The sequence below is a fragment of the Anomaloglossus baeobatrachus genome, chromosome 1 (genome assembly GCF_048569485.1).
Source record: "Anomaloglossus baeobatrachus isolate aAnoBae1 chromosome 1, aAnoBae1.hap1, whole genome shotgun sequence".
NCBI lineage: Eukaryota > Metazoa > Chordata > Amphibia > Anura > Aromobatidae > Anomaloglossus > Anomaloglossus baeobatrachus.
The window spans coordinates 953,540,814-953,557,530 of record NC_134353.1 but is presented as its reverse complement, the minus strand read 5'-3'; the positions used below and the strand labels follow the sequence as shown (position 1 = coordinate 953,557,530).

General features: G+C 44.4%; 1 protein-coding gene across 1 annotated transcript in view; it reads right to left on the bottom strand.

Moving 5' to 3' along the window:
• LOC142257384 (uncharacterized) overlaps positions 1-16,717 on the bottom strand; it is a 349,194-nt gene that overhangs the window by 298,689 nt on the left and 33,788 nt on the right. Inside the window, exon 11 of the mRNA XM_075329463.1 lies at positions 9,887-9,989. Coding sequence (XP_075185578.1) covers positions 9,887-9,989 — 103 coding nt within the window. The remainder of the gene's footprint in view (positions 1-9,886; positions 9,990-16,717) is intronic.

Genomic DNA, 16,717 nt, shown 5'->3' with positions numbered 1-16,717 from the left:
GTTGGGGGCGGGAACGAACCGTAACTAGGCCGCAAAAGCCGGGGACTAGATTTATGAGCGCTGCCGTCGTAAAAGCACGGCCGGCGGGAAGTCCCCGGCGCACCACAGGTCTCAGCCGCGCCGCAGCTTTCAGTGGCAGTCGGCGCGGTAGTTCCCCACAATAATGCCACTCAGCAAAGCTGTAGTGCATATAACCCCAGCGCACAGCGCTACTGTCCCCGGCGCACTAGAACACCCAGCAACTCTGGCGTGTTCTGTGCCTGTCTGTAGGGGACACAGAGTACCTGAATGTTGCAGGGCCGTGTCCCTGATGGTATCCAGCTCCGTATCCAGCAGGATCTCCGGGTCTGTGGATGGAGCCCGGCCTCAGAGTCTGGAGGCCGGTAAGATCCCACTTCACCAGAGCCCTTCAGGGGGATGGGGAAGGAAAGCAGCATGTGGGCTCCAGCCTCCGTACCCGCAATGGGTACCTCAACCTTAACAAACACCCGACAAGAGTGGGGTGAGAAGGGAGCATGCTGGGGGCCCAAGTATGGGCCCTCTTTTCTTCCATCCGACATAGTCAGCAGCTACTGCTGACTAAACAGTGGAGCTATGCGTGGATGTCTGACCTCCTTCGCACAAAGCTTGAAAACTGAGCAGCCCGTGATCCCACGGGGGGTGTATAGCCAGAAGGGGAGGGGCCTTACACTTTTTAGTGTAATGCTTTGTGTGGCCTCCGGAGGCAGTAGCTATACACCCAATCGTCTGGGTCTCCCAATGGAGCGCCGAAGAAATTATATTTTTCAATTAATGCGATCAGGCTCTGCTTAAATTTTACTTGTGAATCCCTCAATACAACATCATACGGCAGAGAGCTCCATAGTCTCACTGCTCGTACAGTAAAGAATCCTCATCTGTAATTATGATTAAACATTCTTTCCTCAAGACGTAGCGGATGCCCCCGTGTTCCAGTCGCAGGCCTAGGTGTAAAGAGATCTTTGGAAAGGTCTCTGTACTGTCCCCTCATATATTTATACATTGTGATTAGATCCCCCTAAGCCTTTGTTTTTCCTAACTAACTAACCCCAAGTTTAATAACCTGTCTTGGTATTGCAGCCCACCCATTCCTCTAATAATCTTGGTCGCTCTTCTATCTACCTGTAAGATTATGCTATTTATAACCTTCTATACTTTTGCTAACAAGAAATGCATCCATTCCTCTCTTAAATTCATTCAGTGAGTTGGCCATCACCACTTCCTCAGGAAGAGAGTTCCAGAGCCTCACTGCTCTTACCGTGAAGAACCCTCTTCTATGCTGATGTAGGAATTTTCTTTCCTCCAATCGAAAAGAATGCCCCCTTGTTCTTGTCATAGTCCTTGGTACAAACAGATCATGGGAGAGATCTCTATATGGCCCTCTGATATATTTGTACATATTTATTAGGTCTCCCCTAAGTCTTCTCTTTTCTAGAGTAAATAGACCTAATTTTGATAACCTTTCCGTGTATTGTAATGCACCCATTCCATTTATTATTTTAGTAGCCCGCCTCTGAACCCTTTCAAGTTCAGTAATGTCTTTCTTCAGCACTGGCGCCCAAAATTGCACACAATACTCCAAGTGTGGTCTGACTAGTGATTTGTACAGAGGGAGATTTACCCAACTGTGTTGCATGGAGCATTGTCCTGCTGGAAAAAAAACAGTCCTCAGAGTTGGCGAACACTGCCTGAGCAGAAGGAAGCAACTGTTTTTCCAGGATAACCTTGCATGCAGCTTGATTCATACGTCCCTCGTAAAGTTTAATCTGCCCAATTCCAGTCTTGCTGAAGCATCCCCAGATCATCACTGATCCTCCACGAAATTAAACAGTGGGTGCAAGGCACTATGGCTTGTACGCCTCTCCAGGTCTCCATCTAACTATAGACGACCATGTGTTGGGAAAAGCTGAAAATTAGACTCAGAGAATATTACCTTAAGCCTGCTTTACATGTTACGATATATCGTATGCGATCGTAAACGCCCCCATCGTATGTGCGGCTTCTTCAATTTGTTGAATGTGCCGCACAAACGATTAACCCCGTCACACGTACTTTCCCGTCCATACGACCTCGATATGGGCGGCGAACGTCCACTTTCTGGAGTGGGAGGGACGTTCGGCATCACATTGACGTCAAGCGGCAGCCAGCCAATAGAAGCGGAGGGCCAGAGATGAGCGGGACGTAAACATCCCGCCCACCTCCTTCCACATTGCTGGCCGGGAGCCACAGGACGAAGGTAAGATCTGTTCATTGTTCCCGTGGTGTCACACAGTGCGATGTGTGCTACCCCGGGTACAATGAACAACCTGACGTTCAATTTTTAGGAATTGAACGATGTGCATGCGATGAACTTTTTAACGTTCAATCGCACGTATCTGTCACACACTACAATGTACCTTACGATGCCGGATGTGCGTCACTTACGACGTGACCCCCGCCGACACATCGTAAGATATATTGTAGCGTGTAAAGCGGGCTTTACTCTAGAAATTGGGCAGATTAAACTTTCTGCCTCATTATTGTGCATCTTGAAAACAGCCACACTGCTAGTTTTCAGTGAGTCCTGTATTTCAGCTGTGACTTTTGCTGACGACACTTTACCACATACAGAACATAAAAATTGTTTCTACCCTTTGTAAATTCTCTGCTATCTTACAAGATCTGATTTCTGGGAAAAACATTTCTCACATTCTGGACATGAGTACGGCTTCTCCCCTGTGTGAGTTCTTAGATGTTCAGCAAGAGTTGATTTACTGGCACAGTGAAACCTTGGATTACGAGCATAATTGGTTCCGGGAGTCTGCTCTTAATCCAAGTTACTCTTATATCAAAGCAAATTTTCCCATAGGAAATAATTGAAGACAATTTGTTCCACATCCTAAAAATATTTACTGTATTTATACAGATTACAGTAATACAAAATAATGTACTCTATTCATGTAAAATTATTACAGTACACTAACAAATACAGTACAGTAAAAACCTTAAAACATATTAAACTACACATTACCTTACAAAAGAATTATTGGTGTGCGAGAGGTACAATATAGAGAAAAAAAAATGATGTATAAATATGTCAATGTATATTGTAGTACAGTACACAAAAGTACACACCCCAAATCTATTCTCCCCAAAATAAGGGCACAACTCAGCCAAATGTGGGGTAGGAATACTGCACAGGCAATTAGATTACAGTTCAAGCAATGTGCTGAACTGGTTAGCAGAAAAAAAAAAGTACAGTACAGTACTGTATCCACAAATGCAAATTGATAGACATGCTATATACCGTGTTTTTCCAAAAATAAGACCTCCCCCCAAAAATAAGCTCTAGCAGGGAATTTCAGCATTTTCAGAGCAAGGCATACATATAAGCCCTCCACCAAAAATGAGCCCTAGTCGCGGTTCAATAATGAAGTGTCCGTGCAGCTAATAAAGTTAAATACTGCAGGAAACCTCATTATAGAAAGCAGAGACCCCGCAATCACACACACCAGATGCTGAGCGGGAGGCCCTACAGTAATCTCACCCCCGCACACAAACATCGGATCAAACACACATGACATCCAGCGACACCAATTTCTTCTCGCCGCCAGAATCCTTAGAGGCAGTGCAGTGGAGTGCAAGGACCTGCCGCAATGCTTGCTTACAGGACCAGCGGACACGTGACTTCCTCCCATCGTTCCCTGTAATGCTGGATGTGATGAATGAGTGTCTGCGTGTGTGCTCTCTGCTGTGTGTGTATGTGTGATCTGCTCTGTGTGAGTGGGTTGGCCAGAAGCATTGGCCAGAAGCAGGGGAGGACGGCATGCAGCAGCCACCGGAGATCACAGGAGGACCTGGGAGACAAGCAGATGTGCAGGTCTGGTAAGTATGAGTCTCGTGGGAAGTGGGGGGGGTGGGCCTGTGGGGGGGTGGGGTAAACTTACCCCATGTTTCTCCAAGAATAAGACCGCCTCCAAAAATAAGCTCTAGTGCATTTTGGGGGGCAAAAAAGTACCTTAAACGATCGCAAAAGCGGTCAAAATAGTTTGCCGCGGACAGGTCGTCCTGAAACTAAAAATTGTTTTCTACTTATAAGCGATGTTGTTCCTCATTCCTGCGGCACCACACATCGCTGTGTGTGACACCACAGGAGCGGCGAATATTTCCTTACCTGCCTCCACCGGCAATGCGGAAGGAAGGAGTTGGACGGGATGTTACGTCCCGCTTATCTCCGCCCCTCCGCTTCTATTTGACGCCTGCTGTGTGATGTCGCTGTGACGCTGCATGAACCGCCCCCTTAGAAAGGAGGCGGTTCACCGGCCAGAGCAACGTCGCAGGGCAGGTAAGTCCGTGTGATGGGGGTAAGCGAGGTTGTGCGGCACGGGCAGCGATTTTACCATGTCGCACAACCGACGGGGGCGGGTACAATCGCTTGCGATCTCGCTAGCGAGATCGCAGGGTGTAAAGCCTGCTTAAAGAGCGGAAACCAGATTGAGAGGGATCAAGAAGTGAGTTTTCAGATAAATAGCGGATTAGCCGAGAGTGGACCAAGCGTTCCAGGAGCTTAGAGATAAAGGGAAGGTTAGAGACTGGTCTGTAGTTAGCAGCACAGTTCTGATTGAGGGAAGGTTTTTTTTAAGTAGAGGGGTTATGATGGCATGTTTAAATGATGAAGAATAGATACCTGATGAAAGAGAGGTTAAACATTTTGGTTAGATAGGTAGTGACAGCTGGCGAGAGAGCCTGAAGGAGATGTGAGGGAATAGGGTCAATGGTGCATGTTAGGCGGGAAGAGGCAAGGAGATGCGTCACTTCTTCTTCTGTGACAGGCTCTAATATAGATAGTGAGCTTGAGGTGCGGGAAAGGAGCGGATCCAGGCTCTGAAGGGATTTTTCAAAGATTTCTTAGTGGATGTCGTTGATCTTTTGTAAGAAGAAAGTGGCCAGATCATCAGAGCTTAGGTTGGTGACCGGGGTCAGGAGGGAGTGGAAGGTTTCAAAGAGTCGTTTAGGATTGTTGGATAGTGAAGTGATGAGAGTGGTAAAGTAGACTTGTTTAGCCAGATGGAGAGCAGAGTTATAGGTTTTGAGCATAATAATAATAATAATAATAATAATAATAATAATAATAATCTTTATTTCTACAGCGCCAACATATTCCGCATCGCTTTACAATTCAGGAGACACATATACATATCATCTACATAAACATATACAAACAAGTAACAATTATAGAAGATACAATATTTAAAGGGAAAAATGGCAACCCTGCTCGTGAGAGCTTACAATCTACAATGAGATGGGGGGAGGGGCAAGGTACAAGTGCTTATTTACAATGACAATCCAGCCATCTCATGGGGGATAGATAATGGCTTCCTGGACCAGTTGGCCAGAGCCTTGAGATGCATTTGGGTGCCATGGAGTTTGACGTGGGGTTATGTTCTGAGAGGTTGTAGAGGGATTAGGTGAAATTAGTTTGGCTAGGGAGTGTGATAGGCTGCCCTAAAAAGATGCGTTTTTAGGGAGCGTCTGAAGCTGAGTAAGTTGTGATTTGTCCTAACTTCTTGGGGTAGAGCGTTCCAGAGGTTTGGTGCAGCTCAGAAGAAGTCTTGGATTCGGGAGTGGGAGGTTCGAATTAGTGTGGATGTTAGTCGAAAGTCATTTGCAGAGCGTAGAGAACGGGTGGGATGATAGACAGAGAGGAGGGTGGAGATGTAGGGGGGTGCTGCACTGTGGAGAGCTTTGTGGGTGAGAACAAGCAGTTTGAATTGGATCCTGTGATATATGGGCAGCCAGTGCAATGACTGGCAAAGAGCAGAGGCATGAACTTATAGTGGATGAAGTCTTCAACTGAAAAGGATTTTTTCCACAGACGCTCAGCACACCTAGAACAGCGCTGTAGAAAACGTGTTTGAGGCGTGTGCCAGGGCTGCCGCTGCCTGTGTGGTTTTTTTTCTGCATGTAGCTGGTGCAGCTTCATCCAGGGCACTCTGCAATGTCTTATTATAATGTGACACTGCAGAGTCTGCACAGGAGAGGGAGGAGATGGGAGCCAAGGATGACTGCAGATTGTTCATTAGCAGCTGGGTATTGATGGCGCTTAGAATTCTGTATGGGTGATAGGTGGGGGCATCCCGTGTTTGAAGACAGTTTGTGATGGAAAGGAGAGAAGATTGTGGTCGGAGAGGGAAATTGGTGAAGTCATGAAGAGTGCAGAGGCGGGAGAAGACCAGGTCCAGCGTATTCCCATCCTCATGTGTAGGAGACTTAGTGAGCTGTGAGAGGCCGAATGACGAGGTTAGAGAAAGAAAATGGGTGGCAGATGGGGAGAGTGGGTCGTCAATAGGGATGTTGAAATCCCCCATGATGAGAGTGGGAAGGTCACAGGATAAAAAGTGTGGAAGCCAAGTGGCAAAATGATCAAGGAACTGATGGATGGAGCCTGGAGGGCGATACACAACTGCCACTCGCAGGGAGAATGGTTTGAAGAGTCTAATGGTGTGGATTTCAAAAGAAGGAAACATGAGTGAAAGTACTGAGGGGATGACCTGGAAGGCACACTGGGATGAGAGGAGCAGACCAACACCTCCATCTGTGCAATGGTATACTGTACATATGTACAGAAAGTTACTTCCAGAGCGGGTCAGAGAATGGTGAAAGGACTGAACCACAAGTGTTTGCAGTGAATATTTGCTCTTATTGCAAAGCATTGCTCTTAAAGTTACACATTTTTAAAAAGCTTTGCTTGTCTTTGCAATACGCTCTCAAACTAAGTTACTCTTAAACCAAGGTTCCACTGTATAACATTTCCCACATTATAAACATAAAAATGTCTGCTACCTTCTGTGAGATTTTATATGTCCAACAAGGTTTGATTTCCGAATAAAACATTTCCCACATTCTGAACATGAAAATGGCTTTTCCCCCGTATGAGTTTTTATATGGTCACCAAGATGTGTTTTCCGAATAAAACATTTCCCACATTCTGGACATGAAAATGGCTTCACCCCTGTGTGAGTTTTTATGTGCTGACGAAGGTTTGCTTTCTGAATAAAACATTTCCCACATTCTGAACATGAAATTGGCTTCTTCCCTGTGTGAGTTTTTATATGCCTATCAAGGTCTGATTTCTGAATAAAACATTTCTCACATTCTGAACATGAAAATGGCTTCTCCCCTGTATGAGTTTTTATATGCCTATCAAGGTGTAATTTCCGAAAAAAACATTTCCCACATTCTGAACATGAAAATGGCTTCTCCCCAGTGTGAGTTTTTCTATGCACATTAAGGTGTGATTTCTGAATAAAACATTTCCCACATTCTGAACATGAAAATGGCTTCTCCCCTGTATGAGTTTTTATATGCAAATCAAGCAGTGATTTCAGAATAAAACATTTCCCACATTCTGAACATGAAAATGGCTTCTCCCCTGTATGAGTTTTTATATGCAAATCAAGCAGTGATTTCCGAACAAAACATTTTCCACATTCTGAACATGAAAATGGCTTCTCCCCTGTATGAGTTTTTATATGCCTATCAAGGTGTGATTTCCGAAAAAAACATTTCCCACATTCTGAACATGAAAATGGCTTCTCCCCTGTATGAGTTTTAATATGCAAATCAAGCAGTGATTTCTGAACAAAACATTTCCCACATTCTGAACATGAAAATGGCTTCTCCCCTGTATGAGTTTTTATATGCCTATCAAGGTGTGATTTCCGAAAAAAACATTTCCCACATTGTGAACATGAAAATGGCTTCTCCCCAGTGTGAATTATTTGATGTCTAAAAACATCTGATTTCTGGCTAAAGCATTTCCCACATTCTGAACACAAAAATAGCTTCTCCCCTGTGTGAGTTTTTAGATGTTGAATAAGTTTTGATTTACAAGTAAAACATTTTACACATTCTGGACAAGAAAATGGTTTTCCTTTATGAATTATATTATGTGTAATTAGAGCATACTTTTGGGTTAAACATTTTCCACATTGACTAGCTTTTAGATGTGAAATAAGCTGTGATTTTTGATTAAAACATATCTCACATTTTGAACAGGAGTACGGCTTATCCCTTGTGTGAGTTTGTTGCTGTTGATGCCCCCTTATGTGGCTTTTATTTGGCTGAACATTCTGAGGTGACTCAGGATATTGTTTAGAAGCATAAGATGACGGATCTTGAATGTGAAGGACTGAAGATTTATCTGGGATAATGACTTGTTCTTCATATGTATTCTGTATAATACCACAATATTCTGTCAAAAGAATAAAACAGATTTTGTAAATTTTAAAAATTGTAACATTTGAACTTTGTTTTTATTGGTAAATTCAGGCCCCTAACTGCAGTATAGTTGTGCTGCCCAGATTGTGATGTTTTATTATATTTAAGACGACTCTTCCACAATTCCAAAAAGAAATCACATAGAAAATGAGTTAATAATATTGATTATATACTGAATATCATATCTGGTAACATAAGCACAGTGTCCATGGCTGCCTTATAGAAGGCGACATAAAATGAATTATACTTTATGATGCCATTAAGTTGAGGGTCAAAATACAGCGCTCACCACAGCAAGTTGTGCTAGCAGGTACAACACTGGAAACAGCCCAGAAAAAATCATCCGGAAGCTGCAGCACCGACCGCCCAAGACAGGGAGCTGATCATTGAATGAAAGGGGCTGCATAGCAGGATGATCCATGCGCTGCAAAAAGAGGAGGCGAGCCAATGCCCGAGCAATCAATTCTTACAGAATACCGCTCTGCAGCCCCTTTCCTTCCATAAATCCTCTATAAGATGGCGGAGTCAGCAACAGAAATAAGCAACCAAGGAGAGATTTGTTACATTTCAGCATCTTGTGATTAAAAAGAAAAAAAATATGATAGCAAATCAGTAACAATAGAGGGCTCGAGTTTGAAGCCACATGAGGGAAGTGGCTAGATTACTCCGATTCCAGGCAAGACTAGGAAAAGGGGAACACTCGCTGGTACTCGCGTTCATCTGGTGCCGAAGTAGAGGTATAATCATTGGGGTTTAGATGTTACATATTGATTGTTACTATTTGGAAACTGGAAATCAGAATATGGATAATTGTTTCTTATTAAGGTTAACTGACTGGACACAAATGGAAATGAATAATACTGCCCACAATTTGTATGTTCAATTTTTGTTATAAATCAATAAAAAACAAAGAAAAAAATAAATTTGAACATTTTGACTCCTAGAAAAAAAATGAATCAGAATATAGAAATAGTTTATGCTATTTGCTATTAAACTCATATCCGGCACATTCAAAGATGAAATGACATCAGTAAAAGAATCGCCCAAGAATCCCACCCCCCAATATCAGGATTAAATTGCTGGACCCCGGACATCCTATCAGGACACAATGGGTTATATATAAGAGGTGACGCTCATCTTCATGTAACCATATTTGTTATGTGATGATAATGCTCTACCATCTTTGTCTCTGCCTCCTCCCTGGTGAGCACCATTACTGACCCTCAGAGCAGTAATCTCCATCCGCTCCAGTTAATTGGGTTTATGTCCCCATGTTCTTTATCTCTCACACAGACATGACTGTAATAGGAGATAATGGATTCTTAGTCCCTAAACTGGAGAAACCCCTCATCAGCCCTGACAGTGGATAATAGGAAAGAGCTGGAGCTCATCCTCGCTCACATCGGCAGAATTCACGTCCAGCTGTATTTCTCTCCTATAACATAACTGCACATCCCGTGTTATAACCTGCACCGGGATCACAGATTCATTCACATTTCATGTGTATTTTACATGAAGGGTTAATATACCACTGGAAAAACGGACACCGCAAGGAGCGGAGAAATAGGAATGTGTGACTTGTTTGCGTTATTCAGTGGTCTATACTCACCGGGGTGGTGATCTGTAGGAATCTCCTCTTTACTCCGCTGATCACCCCTCGCATTTCTCTCTGGAGAATTAATATTGTTCAGATCTTTATCCAGATCCAAAAGCTGCAAAACAAAAAAAATATTGTAAAAGTCCTCGGGAATAATGGTGATAAGATCCGGACATGTGAGGTCTGTGGTCAGCTGTGATCCTGCCGTCTCCACCGCTCTCATTACACAAGTATATAACATCTAATACTGTAGGAGAAAATAGGATTTGTCATATTGGTAATTCAGTTTCTAGGAAACCCTCCACGACAGCACCACAGGAGTTAACTCTCCACCCTAATATGGACTGGAAACACAAAGAGGATAAATAACCTCTTCCCACCTCCCATCTGCAGTGTTGTGTTGTTTTTTCAAGAAACCACACTAGCATGAATGGTCTAAATTTTTTATTTCTGAAATAAGCCATTAAGTGCGAAACAGACAGAGAGGGAATAACCGTGCTGTCATGAAGGGTTCCTAGAAACTAAATTACTGGTAAGACAAATTCTATTTTCTTTATTCTCCATCCACAACACCACCACAGGAGGAGTACCAACAAATACACTTAGGAGGTGGGGGGGGGCAACAGCTTTAAGGACCTTTCGATCAAAGGATAGGTCTTTATTAGATAGCAAATATAGCCTATAATGCTTTAAGAAGGTATGGACTGAGGACCAAGTGGTGGCTCTGCAAATCTGCTCAATGGAGGAGTCTGGTTTCTCGGCCCAAAAGAAGGACACTGATCTGGTAAACTGAGCTGTGAGACCCTGGTTCTTGCATGCTTCGCTGATTGCATTTTTAATCCAGTTAGCGATTGTACTCTTGGCAGCTTTCTTGCCCGTGTTTTGACCAATGATTTAGAAGAAGAGACTTTGATTCTTCCGCAAAGGCTTGGTTCTTGGAAGGTAGTTCATTAGTCCTCTTTGTACATCTAAGGAATGGAATTCCACTTCTTTATCATTGGTAGACTTTTGGCAGAAGTAAAGTAACACAATGTCCTGGGAACTGTAAAACTCATACTACCTTTGGAAGGAATGACTGATCTAAGCGAAATAGTATTCGGTCTTTGAGAATTCTTATGTACGGTTCTCTTGTTGACAAGGCCTAGAGTTCACCTTTTCGTCTGGCTGTGGTGATTGCCACCAGAAAGGTGGTTTTCCAGGATAGGATTCTTAGGTTTGATGAGGTAACTGACTCAAAGGGGAGGTTGTGTTAGTCCTTTAAGAACTATTTTCAAATCCAAAAGGGGAACTAGGTTGACTTGTCTGGGTCTTAACCTAACTGACATGAAACTTTTGATCCAACGGTGGCCTGCAAGGTTTTGATGAAAGTAGGAACCTAAAGCCGAGATTTGGACCTTAAGTGTTCCAGGTCTGAGGCCTTCTTTAGCCCATTCTGCAGAAACACTAAGATTTGAGCTATGTTAGGACGGAATGGGTCTGGAATGTTGGGTTTACACCAGGTGTTCCATATTTTATTATAAATGACGTTTGTTACTGGTGTGCTGCACGGCTGAAGGGTTTCGATTACCCTGTCCGACAGGCTGGCCTCTGGCTTTCAGGAGTGTGGTGTTGTGAATGTTAGTTATGTCTTGGCTGCTGGGAGGCTCCCTCTGGTGGCCAGGAAGGGTTTGGACAGAGACCAGGTGTGTTGTGCAGTGGGTGTTTCCTTTCCTAACTCTCTGCTTATTTAAGTCCTGGTCTGATTGCAGGCTGTTGCCAGATGTCAGTTGTTCTTTGTATCTCCAGCCTGCTTAATCCTGCTCTACATCACATCCACTCCAGATAAGTTCTTGCTCTTTATTTATTGCCTGGTTCTTTTGCTTATCTGGGTTTGTCATTTGTTGTGGTTGGTTTCAGTTTATTTCCTTCCAGGGATTTTCCCCCTCAGTGGATTGTTGAGGAACTCCCTGCAGTTCTGTGTGGAGTATAGCTCCTTTGGGTCCATGTGTTTATGGCTTGTTGAATTTGTTATAATTCTTGTTTTCTGTTCATTGGTATGACAAGGGCACCTGGTATAGGACGGAGTTCAGATCGAGCGATCTGAGGGCCTTTTTGTACTATCAGGAAGTTGGTATTTTGCAGGGTTTTTCTCTGGCTACCATCAGTCCCTTTCCTGTCCTTTCCTATTTTAGTCAGCGGGGGCCTCACCTTTTGCTAATCCTGTCATCTACCTGTGTATTGTGTTTTTCCTATATCACTGCAGTCTTTGAATGTGAGGGCTTGCTATTCTTGTCTATTTTCTGAGGCAGAGAGTTATTCATCTTTCCTACCTTTAGGATAGTTAGTTCTCCGTCTGGGTTCGCGGTGAACAGGATGTTAGTTCCCCCCTCGGCTACTTCTAGTTGTGTTGGTTAGTAAGGGGATGGCGGCCAGATTAGTTGCCAATGCTCGTCACCTTTTTGCCAATGATTTGTGGTGATCTTCCATGGTTCCGGATCATAACAGTACAACCGGCCAAACAAATTTAAAGGGTACTCTTAAGAAGGAAAAAGAAAAAAAAAAAAAAAAGCTGCTGAGAAATTTTTTTTTTTTTTTGGTGTTTTTCCTCTTCTTCTTTGGGTTCTGTGGAAGATTTCTTTCGTCTAGCATGGATGAATTGGGTGAGCGTGTTGCTCATCTTGATGCTAAGGTTCGTCATATAGAGTCTTATCTTGCACAGACTCCCCTTGCAGAGCCTAAAATTCCCGTTCCTGAATTTTTTTCGGGAGATAGGTCGAGATTTTTGAGCTTCAAAAATAATTGTAAATTATTTTTTGACCTGCGCCCTAAGTCCTCAGGGAATCCCATACAGCAGGTTAAGATTGTCATCTCCTTGCTGCGTGGTGACCCTCAGGACTGGGCCTTCTCTTTAGCGTCTGATGATCCGATTCTCAATGATGTGGACTCCTTTTTTCAGGCCTTGGGATTATTATATGACGAACCCAATATTGTGGACCAAGCAGAAAAGGTCTTGTCCTTAACTCAGGGTTTGGATTCTGCAGAAACGTTTTGTCAGAAATTTCGTAAGTGGGCGGTCCTTACCAAATGGAATGATGATGCGCTTGCGGCTCTTTTTCGCAAGGGTATTGCGGATGCTGTGAAGGATGTAATGGTAGGATTTCCCGTCCCTTCTGGTCTTGATGCCTCTATGACCTTGGCCATTCAGATTGATAGGCGTTTACGTGAGCGCAGGAAGATACCTACTGGTTTTGTGCCTGTGGAACAGCCTTTGGAGCCTATGGAGTGTGATAAGGTCCTTTCTAATGCTAGTCGGCAGGGGTTCAGACGGAAGAATAGACTGTGCTTCTATTGTGGAGACGCTTCTCATAACATCTCTCTCTGCCCTAAATGTGAAAGGAGATTGACTACTTCTGTTACTGTGGGTTCTTTGCAACCAAAGTTTCTTTTGTCTGTCACATTGATTTGCTCATTGTCTTCCTTTTCTGCATTTGCCTTTGTGGACTCAGGGGCAGCGCTCAATTTGATGGATTTTGGGTTTGTTAGGGATTGTGGTTTTCCCATGGTTCCTTTGCAAACTCCTATTCCTTTAAGGGGCATTGATGCTACCCCTTTGGCAAAACATAAACCCCAATTTTGGACCCAGGTGCCTATGAGAGTTGCACCAGCGCATCAGGAAACTTGTACATTTTTAGTATTGCATAATCTACAGGATACCTTGGTACTGGGATTTCCGTGGTTGCAGACCCATAATCCGGTTCTTGACTGGAGATCCTTATCCTTGTAGCTAGTTGGGGTTGTCAAGGTTTGCATCAGGACCTTTCCGTGTCGTCCACGTCTGCTCAGGCAGTTGATATTCCGGCTTTCTTGTCTGATTTCCGTGATGTATTTAATGACCAGGAATCTGATTCTCTGCCCCCACACCGGGACTGTGACTGTGCCATTGAGTTGGTGCCCGGTTGTAAATTTCCCAAGGGGCGGATTTTCAACTTGTCTGTGCCCGAACATGATGCCATGCGGTCATACATCAGAGAATCATTGGAGAAAGGGCACATTCGGCCCTCATCTTCTCCTTTGGGTGCTGGCTTCTTCTTTGTTGCTAAGAAAGATGGTTCGTTGAGGCCTTGTATTGATTACCGTCTTCTTAATAAAATTACAGTCAAATATCAGTACCCTTTGCCTCTGATGTCTGATCTGTTCTCTAGAGTGCAGAGTGCCAAATGGTTTATGAAACTGGATCTCAAGGGTGCGTATAATCTCATCCGTATTAAGGAGGGTGATGAATGGAAGACGGCTTTTAATCCTCCTGAGGGGCATTTTGAGTACCTAGTGATGCCTTTTGGGCTCACTAATGCACCCTCCGTCTTCCAGGCCGTCATGAATGATATATTTTTCGGGTCCTTATTGGTAAATTTTTGATTGTGTATTTGGATGACATCTTGATTTTTTCTGATGATTGGGACTCTCATGTTGGGCAAGTATGGGCTGTTTTTCAGATACTTAAGGATCATGCACTGTACGTTAAGGGGTCAAAGTGCCTCTTTGGGGTGCAAAGGATTTCCTTTTTGGGCTTCATCCTGTCTCCCTTCGCTATTGAAATGGACCCGGTTAAGGTTCAGGCTATTTACGACTGGGTGCAACCGACTTCTCTAAAATCCCTGCAGCGGTTTTTGGGGTTTGCTAATTTTTACCGTAAATTTATAGTCAATTATTCTGCCATTGTCAAACCTCTGACAGATTTGACCAAGAAGGGAGCTGATGCTGAGCATTGGACCCCTGAGGCTATTGTGGCCTTCCAGGAGCTTAAAAGGCGATTTACTTCTGCCCCAGTTCTGCAGCAACCTGATTTGTCTCACCCATTTCAAGTTGAGATCGATGCCTCAGAGATCGGAGCAGGTGCTGTTCTGTCTCAACGAGACGCTACTTCGGGTAAACTTAAGCCCTGTGCCTTTTTCTCTCAGACGTTTGCTCCTTCTGAACGGAATTATGATGTGGGGAACCAGGAATCATTGGCTATGAAGTGGGCATTTGAAGAGTGGAGGCATTGGTTGGAGGGGGCTAGGCATCAAGTTATGGTGCTTACGGACCACAAGAATCTCATCTATCTGGAATCGGCCAAGAGGTTGAATCCTTGGCAGGCCAGGTGGGCTTTGTTTTTTTACCCGGTTTAATTTTGTGGTCTTTTTTTTGCCGGGCACCAAGAATGTTAAGGCCGATGCCCTTTCCAGGAGTTTCTGCGCTGACTCTTTGGAGGTTCTCGAGCCGTCTACTATCCTGAATGATGGTGTAATTTTCTCGGCTATTTCGCCTGATCTGCAGTTGGCACTGGCGGAATTTCAGGGGGATAAACCTGAGAGATGTCCTACAGGGAAACTGTTTGTCCCAGACCAATGGAGAGACCGAGTTGTCTCTGAGGTTCATTGCTCTGTTTTGGCGGGTCATCCTGGCATTTTTGGTACTCGGGATCTTGTGAGACGCTCTTTTTGGTGGCCTTCCCTGTCCCGAGATGTCCGTCGTTTTGTGCAGTCATGTGGAGTTTGTTCTAGGTCAAAGCCCTGTTGTTCACGTTCTAGTGGGCTATTATTGCCTTTGCCTGTACCTAAGAAACCTTGGACGCACATCTCTATGGATTTTATTTCAGAGCTTCCCGTCTCTCAGAAAATGATTGTGATTTGGGTGATCTGTGACAGATTCTCCAAGATGGTCCACTTGGTTCCCCTATCTAAGTTGCCGTCTTCATCAGAGTTGGTGCCTTTGTTTTTGCAACATGTTGTCCGTTTGCATGGTATTCCCGAAAACATTGTTTCTGACAGAGGGGTGCAGTTTGTATCCAGGTTTTGGAGGATTTTTTGCTCCAAATTGGGTGTTCAGCTGTCTTTCTCCTCGGCGTTTCATCCTCAGACCAACGGTCAGACTGAAAGGGCTAAACAGACCCTGGAGACCTATTTACGGTGTTTTGTTTCTGCGGATCAGGATGACTGGGTTTCGTTTTTGCCTTTGGCTGAATTTGCCCTTAACAATAGAGCTAGCTTTACCACATTGGTGTCCCCCTTTTTCTGTAATTTTGGGTATCACCCTAGGTTCCTCTCAGGGCAGCTTGAGGCGTCTGACTGTCCGGGAGTGGACTCGGTGGTCAATAGAATGCAGCAGATTTGGGGGCAGGTAGTGGATAAATTGTTTCAGTTCCAAGAAACTGCCCAAAAGTTTGCCAACCGGCGTCGGACTGTTGGTCCCCGGTTTAAAGTAGGGGACATGGTGTGGTTGTCCTCTAAAAATATTCCTATGAGAGTTCCATCTACTAAATTAAAGCCCAGATTTATTGGACCTTATATGATTTCGGAGATTATTAACCCTATATCTTTCCGTTTGACTCTGCCTGCGTCATTTAAGAGTCACAATGTCTTACATAAGTCCTTGCTGAAGAAACATGTGGAGCCAGCAGTTCCTGCAGCAGCACCTCCTGACCCTGTTTTGGTACAAGGGGATCTGGAGTATGAGGTTGAAAAAATTCTGGATTCCCGTCGCAGTAGGCGTCAGCTTCAGTACCTTGTGATATGGAAGGGTTATGGGCAGGAGGATAACTCTTGGGTTGTGGCTTCTGACATTCATGCGGACAGGTTGGTTCGCGCCTTCCATCATGCTCATCCCGAGCGACCCGGTGGCGTGGGTGAGGGTTCGGTGTCCCCTCCTCTAGGGGGGGGTACTGTTGTGAATGTTAGTTATGTCTTGGCTGCTGGGAGGCTCCCTCTGGTGGCCAGGAAGGGTTTGGACAGAGACCAGGTGTGTTGTGCAGTGGGTGTTTCCTTTCCTAACTCTCTGCTTATTTAAGTCCTGGTCTGATTGCAGGCTGTTGCCGGATGTCAGTTG